This window comes from Camellia sinensis, chromosome 12, assembly GCF_055761805.1.
Source record: "Camellia sinensis isolate YWXY chromosome 12, ASM5576180v1, whole genome shotgun sequence".
In the NCBI taxonomy this organism is placed as follows: Eukaryota; Viridiplantae; Streptophyta; class Magnoliopsida; order Ericales; family Theaceae; genus Camellia; species Camellia sinensis.
The window spans coordinates 124,769,980-124,786,693 of record NC_138972.1 but is presented as its reverse complement, the minus strand read 5'-3'; the positions used below and the strand labels follow the sequence as shown (position 1 = coordinate 124,786,693).

Here is a 16,714-nt window from a genome sequence, read left to right as displayed (position 1 = left end):
GACCTTTTAGTCTATAAGAAAACTTTTAGGACTAAACAGTGTATAAGTTATTAATTTGGGATTTATTGGTGCATCCCCCTAGTAGTAATTACTTTGTTTAGTTTCAGTTTTCAAAATTCACTTTTTAAAAAAATTTAATTTTTTATTTTCTCGATTTTTTTTGTTGTCACTGAATTTTTTTAATATTTTAAATATTTCTTTAATTTTTAGACACACTTAATATAAACACACTTAAAAATATAATATTTTGAAAAAATCTTTAAAAAATTCACTAAATATTAAAAATACAAAAAACAAAAACAAAAAAATTCAACATATTTTTTATATTTTTGTGTATTTATTAATTTTTTAAAATATGTTTTCATAAATATTTTACTATTTAGATACATCTAAATAAGGTGCATTTAAATAGTAAAAAAATTACTTAAAATTTTAAAAATATTTACTAAAAATAAAAAAACACGAAAAATAAAAAATTTAATTTTTAAAAAATTAAATTCAGAAAATTAAAATTAAACATACCGAATATAATTCTCAATCTTCCAAAGATAAATAGTAGTACTAGTAGTAATATAATCCCCAATACTCCTCAATCTTCCAAAGATAGTAGTATAGTAGTAGTAGTATGTGGAGTCCGGATTCCCTCCTTACAATTCCTTCTTCATCTCTTCCTTGCAACAGTTGAGATCAGCCGTTGCACATCCAACGGCCATAAAAAAAATAAATAAATAAAAATAAAGAAGGAGGATGATGACCATTGGATGTGCAACGACTGATCTTAGCCATTGCAAGAAGGAGATGGAGGAAGAATTGCAAGAAAGGAATCCGAACTCGTAGTATGTGGGGGTGGAGATACCTAGCGTGTATCCAAGTGGCAAGCCTGCTTAACTCCAAACATCCTAAACCATTTTATAAATAAAATAATAATAACATATATATTAAAATGGGAAAGCAGGGCAGGCCGCAGGCCTTCCTCTTCGTGGAGCCAAGTTTGTTTTTTTGTTGACCATTTGACAATGACATATTATCATATATGCATATAGAGAACAAAAGATGAGGCAAGGCCTACTCATCAGGCCTCTAAATAGTTATTACAAAAATACAATTAGACCTCTCATTTGACTTTTGTCTCTTACTTTTTATATTTGTATATATGTTGCTTTTATATGATTAGAATCATACTTCATCTAGTTTTGAAATGCCTTACAGGTCCCCCTCTCTTTTGAATTTGTATTTCTTCACATATAATATAACTCCCTCCCTCTTTAATTATGAACTTGCAACTACCTTTATCTTTCTTTCTTTTTTCTTTTTTTCTAAGTGGGGGTGGGGGTGGTCTACATATTCATGCTTGAATATGTACAATTGTAGTTTCATAATAATAAAAAATTGTACAATTGTAGTTTCGCAAAATCCATAAATGAAGGATACAATTTGTCTATTTATTTTTACATGAACCGCTTTTAAGATGGTTTTAAAATATTGTACATAGTTTATTATATTAATTTTTAAGTTTTTTAACATATACTTTAAAGGCACACGTTAATATATTTTTCTATTGTTTGGTAGTGATTAACATATAGTAATACTTCATAATCTTGTTCTTTGATTTACTTTTTACACGTTAATTTAAAGGGATGAAAAAAGGGAATTATGCATAAAGTTATTTTTGGTTCAGGTAATAGCAACATTAGAAGAAAGAGAAAGAGGAGAGGAAAAAAAAAGGGGGAGAATTACACTGACATAGTGTCAGTATAAATTAATGAAAAAATTCTAATTTTAATTATTAAAATTGATAATATTTCTCACATTTTTGTAATTACTTTGCCTGGTTTTTGTACGTTATTCCCCTCTCTCAAAAAAAGAAAAAAAGAAATAGAAAGTTCTAGAAGTCAAAGTTTTTAAAACAAGGGGCAGAGAGGCCATTTAACTAACAAATGGTAACGAAGGGCAAGAACGTGTCTAGCATTAGGATGTTTTTATTCATCTCTTTGTTGAATGTGTATGTGGGAAGCATAAAACAACAAACACAAATAAACAAATTCCAAGAGCACTTATTATTAGTGATGACACAGTCTCAACTCTCCCCAACATTGAGAAATCAGTCAACCATAAACCAGGAACAAACTCAACTTCACATCCAAACAAGGGCATAAGGACGAGCAACCCACTATCCATCAGACCTATATAAAAAAACACACCCATTGTATTCTCTTCAGTCAGAGCCAAGAGCCCCCCAAACCCACTCCTCAATTCTCTCTCTCTCTCTCTCTCTCTCCCCTTTTTCCCTTCTTTTATTCTCTTCTCTTCATTCAGCAAATACATACACACACTTTTAACTTAATAATTTCTATAATGGAACTTCAGTTCCAAAAGCAGCAAAGAGAAGGTTTCTCAGGTGCCAAACAGAGCAGCAGCACATTCAGAAACAGAGGTGGCAACAACAACAAAAGCAAGTTTGTAGGGGTAAGACAAAGGCCTTCTGGGAAATGGGTAGCAGAGATCAAGAACACAACTCAGAAGATAAGAATGTGGCTTGGCACATTCGATACAGCTGAAGAAGCTGCTCGAGCTTATGATGAAGCTGCTTGTCTTCTCCGCGGTTCCAATGCACGAACCAACTTCGTGGTGAATCACGGTGGTCGACCTGCCAATGCCAATTCTCCTGTCTCTTTGAAAATTAGAAAACTCCTCAACCAGAAGAAAGCTACAAAACAAAGCACCAGCCTCTCTTTCACTCCAACAAACACCACAAAAACCACCATTGAAACCAAAACTAGTAATCCTCCTCATCATCATTATAGTAGTAATAGTAGCAGTAGTAGTAGATTTAGTGGTAACAACAGTTATGGTTACAGCAGCAATAGCAATAGTAATAGTCCTCCTGTCACTGTGTCTTCTCCTAGTGGACTGAGGCAAGAAGAAGTTAACAAGATGTTTGATGATGCATATAAACCAGATTTGAGCAACTGCATTAATGGAGGAGGATTGGAAATGGTGGGTTGTTGTCATTTTGATCACCCATTGACTACTAGTACTGAATTTGATCACATTCTCTTAGCTGAGGATGGGTTTGATGTGCCAAAACGCATTGGTTTCGTGCCACATGAGATTAATGAGCCGCCACGTGATATTCCAGAATTTGAACACATGAAGGTTGAAAGACAGATTTCAGCTTCACTTTACGCCATGAATGGGGTGAATGAATACTGGGAGAATGTTCATGATTCCAGTGATAGTTTCTGGGATCTTCCCATGCTCTCTCAAATGTTCTGCCCAACTTGATTGTTTTGTTCCTCTCTCTCTCTCTCTCTCTCTCTCTCTCTCTCAATCAATTTTGAATGAGTCCTGCTTATGATTTCTTGTAAACGCAGTAAGTGGGAATATTCCCTAATATACCAGTGTTGTAGTTTACTGCATTCTGTGCATCACCAAGTCCCTTTAATACTTCCTAGCAAATTAAGTTCTCTTCATGTGTCAACTCTGAACTCCCCTGTGCAAATTCATCTAGCCTTTCTTCCTTTTTCTCTTCTTCTTCAGTATATTATTGTTTCTTGTTCCAACTAGAGCTGTAAAATGAATCAAACTACTCATGTTTGGCTTGTTGAAAGCTCATTCGAGATTAGTTTGTTATGTACACAAGTTAAGGTTGAACACATTTTAAAACTTATTAAGTTTTTAAGCTTTGCTCAATTATTTTATATGTACTATAAAATTGTATTAAAAAAATCAAATTACTTGAGTTTGGCTCAATCTGAAATATAAACAAATCAAGCTAAACACATTTTTAAGTCCATTTAGTTAACAAACCAAATTTGAATGACCTTTTGCTCGTTTACAAGCCTAGTTCTAAAGTATCATTTTTAACAGAAATAACTAATGTTTTAACAGTTTGTTATATGTTTTCAATGTTGAATTGTTTTAATGTGTGCGCGTGGGGTGTGAAGTTTAAAAAGATTATTTTGCATGAAAGTACATGTAATAAAGGAATAGTCTTTTAAAACTATCTCAACATGTGTCCCAAGAGCACACATTAACAAAGCCCTTTTAACATACAAGACAAAATTGAAAAAGAAATAAAGCTATTATTATTCTTAGTAAAATTTAATAGTCAATCTTCCTTGTTTTCTCAACCAGTCTCTAAAGTTTATATTTGGTTCCACTAGAATCTTGGAGAGCTAAGCTTCTTTAGGAAGTGAACAACTTGCAATCTCGAGTAAGAAACCATGGAATTAAGGGAACAGTAGTTGAAGAAAAATACAAACAAAACAAAACAAAATAAAACAGAACAGACATGTATTCCTAGCCAAACTAGGTATGATCAACGAGAGATGCTAGTGTTTGGATGTTTTTCCTAATGAAGGAATAATTATACTTGATGGGGGTTTTGTATAATTAATTACTCATTAAAATTTGAGGGTTTTTAATAAATTTGGGGGGCTAAGCTACAACCTAAGGCCCTTATAAGAAAGTTAGGTAGCATGTGGCATCTTCTGAATTTTTATCATTTTATATGCATTTTATTGCCCCCCACCCACAGCCTCAAACAACGTCAGTCACTTTGACATATAAAAGTGTATATTGCACTCTTGCCATGCCATTACATTTGCATTTGCATCTGCATCTGCATCATCCTCCACTCACTTGTACATAATAAAGCGAACTGACTGAATTGGTAAATTGAATGTGCTGTCCTGTCCCCTCTTCTAGTTGCTTCATTTTGAATATTTACTCTCAATTCTATTATATACATTAATTCTATCTACAACAAATTTACTTACCTCTACCTGCCTACCTAAGTTTTAAGGATAAAATTGTGGGTCTGTATTGCAGCAAACATTTCTGAATCATCGACACACTATCCATCTATCTATCCATCCATCTATCCATCTAATATATAACTTCATTGGCATGCATTGAAACTTGAAAGACACAGCACTTCCCACTTCCAAACCCCTCGGGACAAAAAAGGAGCTGCAACGGGGTCTCCATCATTATGGTGTATCTCTCATCTATCAATAATATATGAGAGAAGGAGATGAACAAGGGAAAATTCCAATTTGCATTTTTCTCCCTTAATATATGAGAGTTAATCCCCTCCAGAAACCCCCGCCCAAACAAGAAAAAATGACTAATACTGCTTGCCAATCAGGAATATATATATATATATATATATAATTGTAACTATGCAACTCTGCACTATTGAATACAACCCAACTCGTAGTGTGTACTAACATTGCACTTTCTGATGGGGAGCTCAGAAAATATAGGCCTCCTGCAACTATCTGTTTGTTGAACTAACTCAATTCTCAAACAAATGTGACAAAATAAAAAAGAAAAAAAGCAACTTTGCGATCTAAAGACATGATAAATGGAAAGCACTTAAAAGGAGGAAAAAACAATATAAAGGTAACAAAAAGAAAATCATCATACAAAAAGGAAAATACCCAATTATTTCATAGCACATAGCACAGAAAACACTTCCCATCAGAACATTGCAAACACAAATTTTAACCACTTCATAACATCAAGACAGAGAATGGCAATACACGAGAAATAGAACAACACAGAAAGATACAAGAGGGTCGAACTAACCAATCATCCAGACAAATCCCCTGCAAAACTACCTCAATAATCTTCGCCATCTTCTTCGTTCTCCACAGCTTCAGCACCAACTTCCTCATAATCTTTCTCGAGAGCAGCTAAATCTTCACGGGCCTCAGAGAACTCCCCTTCCTCCATGCCTTCACCAACATACCAGTGTACAAATGCCCTCTTGGCATACATCAGATCAAATTTATGATCAATGCGCGAGAACACCTCCGCCACTGCTGTGTTGTTGCTGATCATGCACACCGCTCGCTGCACCTTGGCAAGATCACCGCCCGGTACCACTGTTGGAGGCTGGTAGTTGATACCACACTTGAAGCCGGTAGGACACCTGCGAGTTAAAAATACAGTAATGTTTCAGATTACGCATAAATACACTACAAAAGGTCAGGGTACAAGGCATTAAAGCATCTACTTCCCACACAGGAAAGACAAGCCAAACAACAGATACCTGTTTCCCTACAAATTTCATATATAGTAGTAACATATTTCAATATATCCTTCAATAGAGGTCTTTAAATCTATCATGGATGGATGAGGAACTAATCCTGCACCCAATTATAGCTCCTAAAAAGGTTGCTAAATAAATCTTCAAGCACAAACTTTGGATAGTTGAACTCAGCTCCTAGCAAATAGAATTTACTTATCAACTACCATTCGCCTAGCTAGCTTTGCACTTTCAACAGTAGCTGATTTTTAGAAGTGTTTTTGTGTTTTGTGTCTTGTGTATATGTAGAATTAATGGCACATGTGTAGACGAACATATAAATTCAGAGGCATGTATATATAGATGTTCCAACCCTAACGTGGTTGTAACCCTATTCCTATTTATATCATCTGTCCATCTTCCATTTACTCAGACTACATATTTTAAACTTGAAAGTGCAACTTGGTAGCTTTTTTCAAATAAAAAGCAAAAGTACTTCAAGATGGTTTAAGTTTAAATTTTTAACTACACGAGTATCTTCAAAGATATTCTATAAACTACATGAAAGTAGAATATTTTATCAATTGTCATTCGAATTAGGTCTAATTATTTGCATATTTATATGCATTTTTCTCACCAGTCAACAAACTGTACAGTCCGTTTGGTCTTGATAGTGGCAACGGCTGCATTAACATCCTTTGGAACAACATCTCCACGGTACATCAAGCAGCAGGCCATATATTTCCCATGCCTTGGATCACATTTCGCCATCATGCTTGCAGGCTCAAACACTGAATTTGTGATCTCAGGTATAGATAGCTGCTCATGGTATGCTTTCGCAGCTGAAATTACAGGGGCATACGAGGAGAGCATGAAATGTATACGGGGATATGGTACAAGGTTAGTCTGGAACTCTGTAACGTCTACATTAATGGCCCCATCAAACCTTAAAGAAGTTGTCAAAGACGATATTATTTGGGAAATCAATCTGTTCAAATTGGTATAAGTTGGCCTTTCAATGTCTAGGGATCTCCGGCAGATATCGTAAATGGCTTCATTGTCCAAAAGCACAGCCACATCTGTGTGCTCGAGGAGAGAGTGCGTAGAAAGAACACTGTTATAAGGCTCCACAACTGCAGTAGAGATCTGCAATGAACAAAGTTAGCTGCACCTAAATCAACAGAACCATAGCTAGAATGACAATGTTTCTAGTCACAACTTTGATGCACATATTGAGCAAAATTCATGCCATTTTTAACACGTAGCAGAAGAGCTTTTTTTTATTTATTTATCAACCACAAGTATTAGAAGTGCTGATATTTCACAGAAACTCAAGCCTTGTTTGGGAAAAGGTTATTTTAGTAATTTTTTGACTTTTTGTCTAAAATATGAGGTAAAAAAACTAGTATGTTCGGAATGATTTTTTGATTTTTTACGAAAAGATGCAAAAAGTAGAGAGAAAAGAGAATCTTGGACTTTTTAGTATAAGTTGTAGGCTTTTTTATTTTTTTAATAACTTTTTGACTTTTAAACTAAAACTGTACCATGCCAAACGAGGCCTAATTAAAAAGAACAATAATTTTCAACTTCATGTTAACTTAACTAGTATTATTCTAGTTTTATGTCGATTAAAACAAATAATAATGCTATAACAGGTGTCACTAATATCATGACTGCCATAACTACTCCATATGAGGTTTGTATGAGAAACTGAAGAATCTAGCATTGATAAGTTAACAACTGTAGACAACTGTAGACACCTGAGGAGAAGGATAAATGGTGAACCCAAGCTTTGACTTCTTTCCGTAATCTACAGACAAGCGTTCCAACAACAAGGACCCTAAACCAGAGCCAGTGCCACCACCAACAGCATTGAACACTAAAAACCCTTGCAAACCAGTACAGTTATCAGCTAACTTCCTGACTCGATCAAGGCATAGATCAACAATCTCCTTCCCCACTGCAGAACATCACCAAAAAGAGGTTTAAGCCCCACAAACAGAAACGTTCCGAGAGCTGGGTGGTGAATTCTATGAACAGTGAAGATTTTACCTGTATAATGCCCTCTTGCAAAATTGTTGGCAGCATCTTCCTTGCCAGAAATAAGCTGTTCGGGATGGAAAAGCTGGCGGTAAGTCCCTGTCCTAACTTCGTCAATAACGGTTGGTTCCAGGTCAACAAATATAGCTCTGGGCACATGTTTTCCTGCACCTGTCTCGCTAAAGAAGGTATTAAAAGCATCGTGTGCGACACCCACTGTTGTGTCACTGCACAGACATGATAAATTTTGTAAGCAATTCGTACAAATCTCGATGTAAACACCCTCCAGCGAAGAATAAAAGGCACAAATCTACAAGACCCAAAAAAACAAAAACAAAAAACAAAAACAAAACGGAGCAAAATTCCAAACTGAAAACTAGTAATTCAGAATGAATGAGATCTAAGATAGAAAAGTGAAATGCACAAATACTAAATTTAGATATAACTAACTATGTTTAACTTGAGCAATGCATTTCATGAGAAGAATTCAACGGAAAAAACAAGATGGGGGCGTTATTTATGAAACAATACTTGGATCAATAAATCACTCAGAATTTCAATTCAATTTAGTTCAATAATGTCCAACAAATTACGATCAGAAAACAAGGAAAGAGAGGCACAAATGAAACAATACTGGGATCAATGAAATTATAAGAAACAAACTAAATAGACATATTCAGATTCACAGATCAATTTGCATTTTGACATAGATGGATTGAACGCATAACATAGATCCACGCAAGAAAGAAGGAAACAGAGAGAGAGAGAGAGAGACCTGGGCATCATGCCATCGGGATGAATACCATGCTCGAGGCAATAGAGCTCCCAACATGAATTCCCAACCTGAATACCTGCTTGCCCTATGTGTATGCTTATGATTTCTCTCATCTCTCTCTCTCTCTCTCTCTGTGGAGAAGATGTAGTAGTAGAATAGTTGTAGTAGTAGTGGTAGTAGATGATTTAGATCTCTCTCTCGATCCAAGCCACTAGATCAACAATGATACCAGACGGCGACCACACCCAAGACAACGCTACCCCCCTCCCTCAGATCCAGTCTCCAATAAAAGCCAAAAGTCTCGCTCTCTGTTTGGGCCTAATTTGTAAATAAATCATTTTAGCAATTTTTTTTTTTTACTTTTTAATTAAAACATATAATTACTGGACGATGCCTTAATTATTATTGGGATAAATTGTAAATACACTAAATTAAAATATGATATTTTTTGTAATTTTTAAAAGTATATATATTTTTAAATTTTTAATCGCATAACAAATGAGTTTTTTATTAATTAGTTAATAATTTTTAGAGAATTTTTTTTAAGGTCCTTGGTATTAAGATTTTATAGTATAAAAGACACTTAATATTTTCATAATGTCTAAGGTCCCTCAACATTGATCCAGAGAAAATTCAGTGAAGAGAAATTTCAAAATTTCTCTGGACACATCACAGAGAAATTTCAAAATTTTTTTGGACTCTCCAAACCCAGAGAAATTCTCAGACAAACATTTATAGAGGTTCTCTCACTCAGAGAATTTCTCTGGACTCCACAACCCAAAGAAAATTTTCAGACAAATATTTCCAGAGAAATTCTCTCAACCCAAAGAATTTCTTTGGGCATGACCAGATGCAATAGCTGAGTTGAAATACGGTAATACAGTCACTCTGCCGCCAAAGTATGCTTGAAGATGCAACAAACTATCTTGAATCACTGCTTAAACATAGAATTCATTGGAACATGATAACTTAATTTTTTGTGTTCGCTAAGAATATGCATCAAATGAAAAACCTGTATGGCTGCCCAATCAGGATAAACATGAATGTTGGTATGATCCTGTCAATAGAAAAGGAATGATCAATACTCAGTAATCAACATCAAGTGGTGATAACAGAAAATTGTAGACACCCAACAAAATAAGGAAGTCCAAAACATTTGCCCTGAAACACTTGCTTACCGATGGAGGTGAAGATGATTTCTCGGACTTAGAAGGCCTGGTCTCTTCACTATTTCCCATGGTCAAGCACCAACATGAAACTCTTGAGAGATTCAGAGATGAGGTAAAAATATTGTTTTGACAGCTACCTCTTTTGTTTCTCTGAATGAACAATCAGCCAGCTGCATTAATGATGGCCATGTCAAGCAGTCTGACAAAAAGGTTTGCAATGTCAACAAAGAAAACTTCAAAAAAAAAAATATATATATATATATATATATAGTAGTCACATGTATTTAGACAAATGTTTCAATTCAAAAGAACTTCTCTCATCACAAAATAACTTAAGCCCAAAACAATTCCAAAAAATTAAGTCCAGTTAATGCTAGGGTCCTCAACCTAGAGAAAATCCCAGAAAGTAGGATCTTACTTCTCTCTCTAGTATCTAGATAGAGAAAGCTCCCCCCGTTGGTTGGCTTGTGATTCATGGTGGGTCTGTGATTCATGGTTGTTCCATTAAACCAGTTTGTATCCATGATCTAGTTATTTAGTCATATGAGAGAAGTTGGTCTAGTGAGAATTGAAACTCTTCTTCTGATTCTGATTGCGTTTCCTCAAACTCAAATATATCAATGCTCTCTACAGCCTTCAAATCACTCTTAGACTCTCTAATTCAAGATCACTATCACAAACAACTCTAAACTTAGAGAGACAGAGACAGAGATGTTGGATCTCAACGTTGATTCGAGTTGCAATAAGGTCAAGACGACTAAGATCACGAGGCTTCCGAGAAGTGATGATTATTCCGAAACTGCGATCTCAGTGAATCAAAGAGAGGGAAGAAGAAATTGTTGCGTAGAGGAAGAGGAAGTGAATTTTCTCTGTGATATGTGGGTGTAGGGTTAAAGGACCTTAGACATCACAAAATAATATTGTGGATCTCTTCCATCACAAAAAATAAAAGAGGGACCTTAGACTAATTTTTCCTAATTTTTAATGATATTAAAAATATATTTCAATTAATAATTCTAATAATTTTATTATTGCATATGAAAACAGTTAGAAATTTTATTTTTTTGTTAATTCTATTAAAAAAATTCTAAATATAATTTTTAAAATTATAAGAGATAATTCGAATTTTAAAAAATTTCAAATAATATAGAGGCACTTTTTCATAAATCCTTTTTCACCTACTTATATTCTATTTAGTCCATATTATTTTCTTATATTCCAATAAATTCTATGAGTGACATAATTATCAAAATACCCCTAATAATATTCATATTTATAGTATGAATGTTCTGTGATGTGAATGTTTACACCATCAATGTGAATGTTCACGCTGTCAAGATGAATATTCACATTATAAAACATGAATGTTCACATCGCCAAATTGCTAACCGTTCAAAAAATATTTGTAGGAGTATAAATTTCATAAAATATTTTAAATATAAGAATTAGGATTTGATAGATCAAATGTTCAAATAATAGAATTTATTAGAATACAAGAATATCTTATAGACTAATTGGGATACAAACACTTAAAAAATAATTTTTTAATAAACCTCCCAATTATATAATCCTAATTTACCCTTATTTGTAGAAAAGTAGTAATATGACAAAACACCACACCACTCCATGACATTTCAAAGGACTTAGGCCTTGTTTGGGGAGTAACTATTTTAGTTAAAAAGTCAAAAAATCATTATAAATTGTCACATCATTCTGTACATCTTTTTGTAAAAAATTAATAAAATAGCATGTTTCCAAATGAGGTTTGAGTCTCAAGGGGAAGTCATGTATTCAACTTATGGAGGATGAGTTAAATTAGGAGCTAATTGCAAAGGTAAAGATGCTAACTCCCATAAATATTAATCTAATGACTAACAACTAACAACTTACTTTCATTAATAAAAAATAAATAAAATTATTGCAACATATAAACTACACTATCGCATCATTGGTCCCTACTATTTTGGTGGTATTTCACTTTAGTCTCACAATTTTAACCTTTCACTGTGTAATCCCTCCCTAGCACGTTCTACTCACGCAAGTAATTTTAGAGAAATTTGGCCATAAACCCCTCCTAACTTCCTGTTCTTATTAAAAGGATAATAAAAAATAAAAAATAAAAAATAAAAAAGAAAAGAAAGAAAAAGTACTTTCAAAACCCCCTCATAATTATAAAGTCCTGTATGAAGGATAAAATTTGTTATTTGAATATTTTATTTGATCATTATACCCTCTCTTTCTTTTATAGCTCTCCATCTCTCTCTCTTTCTCTCTCTCTTCACCAACTCAGGGGCTGTTCATCGTCTTCACTATCTGTCATCGTCTATTAGCGTTGTTCATCCTCATCGTCGGCTGACAACCACCATTTTTACCATCAAACCCCACCATCACAAATTTAATACCTACGAACTAATATTTGAGATCAATAACTTCATATCTGAGATAAAAATAAATAAAAAAAATAAAAAATAAAAAATAGATTTCACAAAAAAATGAGAAATCGAGATATTAAAATGAAAAATCAAGAGTTTTTTGTTTGTTTGTTCGTAGATCTAAAAGTAAAATTTGACTATAGTTCGTTCATTTAGTATGTACTCTGTTTTTGCAATAGTAAAATTTTATTTTGATTAACAACATGTTAATCTGTTTAACGACAGTAAAATCATAGTAAATTTTACTCTGATTCAAAGTAAAATTTTACTCTTTTTTTTATTTATTACAGAGTAAAATTTTACTCTAAAACAAGCTACGATAATGGCTTTATAGAAGAGTGTTGTGTCATAAATCAGAGTAAAATTTTACTGTTAGAATAACAGAGCATATGAAAAGAAGAAAGAGAGATAGAGAGACAGAGTTCAAAAACAGAGGATCAAAAGGAGGAGAAGAAGAAGAAGAGAGAGAGAGAGAGAGAAGGATCTCAAATTTGAGATTTGTGAACCGTTGCAAATCGTCATTTTCCAGCAATGACGACTGTGAATGATCTCAGATCTGAAGTTGTGGATATGACAAGTGATGGAGATGATAATGACGATAAAGAAAGAGTTTTATGGTGAGCGGCGATGGCGCCGATGATGAGCAACTATGATAAGAACGAGACAGAGAAAAGAGAGATTGAGATAAGAGATAGTGATTGCAATCTGATACACACGCATATATATGAGGGTATTATAGTAAAAAAAAGTAAGTTTTAGAATACTATAGGGTTTTGAAAGGATTTATATAATTCTTATTATTTTAAAGGACAAATTAGACACTAAGGGATCTATCACAAAATCTCCCAAAATTTTACAACTTTATAACAATTTAACAAAAAACAAAAAAACACATTACATAGAATTGATGATTATAGTTTCACTTAAATTCCACCTAAATTTTTTTTTTAACAATTTCACACCTCCCAAAAAAATAAAATAAATGATGAGTTACATCATTATAGTTTCAGTTAAATTCCATTTTTTTTTATTTAATTGGGAAACATAATAAACTTTGTATTTTAAATCAAGTATTAGTCAATGAATAGATAAGGTCGGATTCAATTATCAGCCAGGCCTAAAACAAAATCCTAATTGTAACAGTAATTATATAGTCTTCTTGGAACATTACATCCACGACGTGCCGGTTAATAACAAATGTTATGTATTTAGAACATTTTCATTTATTCATTAGACATTTCATTAAATTTAAATAAAAATTTAAGTAAATTTTGATTTGGTATGATGCACTATAATATTTTCATCAAATTTAGTTGGTTGATCGACCGATCATCGGTTGAGAGTAAATTTTCATCAAATTCATCCCAAAATTGATTGTCCGAGAGGACGTTCACCTAACAATCAGTCACCTACAAATTTGATGAAACGATAAATACTCCCTACATTTGATGAAAAAAGTACTACTTTTATTTGTTACCAAACTGATGAAACGATTGGAATACCGTTTTTATCAATTTTTCATCAAATTTAAATTTGATAAAAGATTTAATGAAAGATTGGAGATGGTCTTATATGACTCTCAATAATAGAAATAATATAGGATAGTCACAAAACATTATTGATGGGGTACAATCATATAAATATTTATTAACTTTTTATATTTAAATAAATATTTATTAACTTTTTATATTTTACTTTATCTGTATAATTTATTTTTCTCTTTTTTAAATAATTTTTTTAGGGTTTATCAATACCATTTATTATGGGAAAATTATCAGAAAGTCTCATATGAAAATCAATTACTCTAATTAGTACCATGGATTTTCTAATACACTGATAGGTCCCGTTTGTTTTAGCAACCTTACTGTGAGATCCTATCTTAAATTTTGATATGATTTGGTGGACGTTTCTACCCTTCCTCATTGAGAGATGCCATCTTAGGAAGTTGGATCCAATTTTTGGATCACGTTTCTGTCATTCTATTGTAATATTCAAACGTAACACTTTAATATAACATTCAAATGTAACACTAAAAAAAACTTCGTAGTATATTTTTTCCAAACGCAACACTCCAACACCTATGAAGTACGAGTACTCAAATAATGTTATCGTACAAGTACCGAGTATGGCAAAAACGTACCAAGTATGTTTTATACAGCCTGTATAAATCTAGTACACTTCGGGTATACGGTGGGTACTCTATTGGTACGCGATACACTAGGATAAAAACATAATTTCCAAAAAATTTTAAGGGGCATCGGAGCAATTATTTTTGCCCATTTTGAAAAATTAGATAAATTTGGGGTCTTTTGTAATAATAAAAAAATAAAACAATTAGGTTTACAAATCTATCTATCGCTTCTCTTATTCGATTGATCTGGGTACTCCATTCGAAGAACAGAGTCAGCGAAACAACTCTCCATCGAAGGCGAAAGTGCTAGTCGGCAGTAAAAGCTCGATTTCTAGTGAGCTTTTTTTGGTTATTCTTCTTCTTTGATTTTTTTTCCTCTTTTTTCTTACCTAGTGAGTTCTGTTTTTCAGATTTTTGTTTCTTTAATTCCGGCGATTCTTGCTTTTCTTCGATTCTTTCAGATTCTTCTTCATCTTTCTTTGCTTATTCTTTCTCTTCTTTTTCATATTTAGGTGAGTTTCTCTCTCTCTCTCTTTCTCTATATATATATATATATATATATATAATAGAATAGAGTAGATATATCTATCCTTTCACAATTTTAGTTAGTTTGTTTTTTACATATCTATTGTTTCCTCTTTCTTCTCAATTCTTCTTCTTCTTTTTTCCCCTCTTCTTCTTACCGTGTTGTAGTAGATCAAAATCATATAAAATAAAATGATAAATTTTTTTAATTACTTTCATCATAGTATTAATGATTTTAAATTTTTATTTGAATATTTACAAATTATATATTTGAATGAAGTGACAGAATTCATAAATTGTTGGTATTGTTGGTAATTAATGACATTAAAATAGCTCAAGACTTACTTTAGCATTGTTGGTATTGTTGAACAATGATTTATTTTTTGGTATTGTAATTTTTCTTTTAATTAATTATGGTACTGAACTTTGATTTCTATATTGTATGTTTAGCTATAAATTAAAAATTGTTAGCCCCAAGGTTATTCGATTCTAAATTTCGATTGATTTTGATTATGAATAAATATTTTGAACTTATTTTGTTATTTGAAGTTTTCAAAATAAAAATATAAAAATTGTGCTTTATAATTTCTAGAAGTCATATGACTCTAAAGTATCATTTTTAATGATTTTTGGGGCTTCAAAACATGAGCATCAAAACTTAGTTGCAAACTCTATCTATACTTAAAACAGGTCTAAATGTCAACACCAAGATGGAAAGGGTCGACACCAGAATGGGGCTCAAAATGCATAAGTGTTCTAGCTACAAAGGTCGACATCAAGATAGCAAGGGTCGACACCAAATTTGATAATGTAATTCAGCAGCAAGGGTCGACACCAAGAACTACAAGGGTCAACACCAAATTTCAGAATGCATCTCAGTAGCAAGGGTCAACACCAAGAAAGATAAGGGTCGACACTAGAGACATTTGAGACTCAACGCAAAGAAGAGAGAGAAGCAAAGGGTCAACACCCAAATCTGCTAGGGTCGACACTTATAATATCTGTGTTTAAAAATTCAACCTACCAAATCAGATCCAAACTGTTGTAGATAGTTTCTCAGTCACTTTTTCAGAGTTCTATGCATAGTATGTCATCTTTTCTGACCTTTGAACAGATCTTCTAGAACCATATCCCCTCCAAGAAGTTAACCTATGAAGAAGAGCATTAAATAAAAAACATGTGCATTAAATGATCCTTTCCTTCTCAAGACCTGTCCACAGTCTGCAACTTACCATACTCTGACCAAATAATAGCTGGAATATATCATGTTTGATCTTCTTCAATGGCTAGAAATTTCAAAACCTCTCTCTCTCCAACTGTGAAGTCATTAATGCTATAAAGATGAAGCTCTTCCTGTTCATTCAATACACTCTTTGAACACATCAAACCTAGTGCATTCAAGAGAAATCAAGAGCTTTTATTATACTCTATTTGTACTTCCATTTTCATATCTGAGTGAGACTTAAATTACTTGAGAGCTTACACTTTCATATCCATCTCTTGTGAGAGAATATTTGTAAAAGATGACAGTTGTACCTCTTATTCTTGCTCCTTATTTTTTGAGTGACACACCTGTAAGGTGAGGCATTTAGTTAAGAGGTCCTC

The 16,714-nt window shown here is 33.0% G+C and overlaps 2 protein-coding genes across 2 annotated transcripts; one reads left to right on the top strand and one right to left on the bottom strand.

The window, feature by feature from the left end:
* The first annotated feature begins 1,752 nt into the window (after positions 1-1,752).
* Positions 1,753-3,428, top strand: LOC114266541 (ethylene-responsive transcription factor ERN1). Its single transcript, XM_028207441.2, has one exon. The coding sequence runs from the start codon at positions 2,356-2,358 to the stop codon at positions 3,283-3,285; it is 930 nt and encodes a 309-aa protein (XP_028063242.2). The 5' UTR covers positions 1,753-2,355; the 3' UTR covers positions 3,286-3,428.
* A 1,976-nt stretch (positions 3,429-5,404) lies between these two features.
* TUA5 (tubulin alpha-5) lies at positions 5,405-9,193 on the bottom strand. The gene is made up of 5 exons (XM_028207440.2): positions 8,853-9,193; positions 8,090-8,304; positions 7,798-7,997; positions 6,675-7,183; positions 5,405-5,941 (listed from the first exon to the last, which is right to left on the bottom strand). Exons 1-5 carry the CDS (start codon positions 8,963-8,965, stop codon positions 5,629-5,631), a joined length of 1,350 nt encoding a protein of 449 aa, XP_028063241.2. The 5' UTR covers positions 8,966-9,193; the 3' UTR covers positions 5,405-5,628.
* Positions 9,194-16,714: the final 7,521 nt, after the last annotated feature.

Bases quoted from the DNA above. Each gene is read 5' to 3' on its own strand.
- LOC114266541 (XM_028207441.2), top strand. From the start codon at position 2,356: ATGGAACTTCAGTTCCAAAAGCAGCAAAGAGAAGGTTTCTCAGGTGCC.
- TUA5 (XM_028207440.2), bottom strand. From the start codon at position 8,965: ATGAGAGAAATCATAAGCATACACATAGGGCAAGCAGGTATTCAGGTT. The intron at 7,998-8,089 runs GTAAAATCTTCA...GATGTTCTGCAG, and splicing joins TGCAAGAGGGCATTATACAG to TGGGGAAGGAGATTGTTGAT. The intron at 5,942-6,674 runs GTGAGAAAAATG...TTTAACTCGCAG, and splicing joins ACTGTACAGTTTGTTGACTG to GTGTCCTACCGGCTTCAAGT.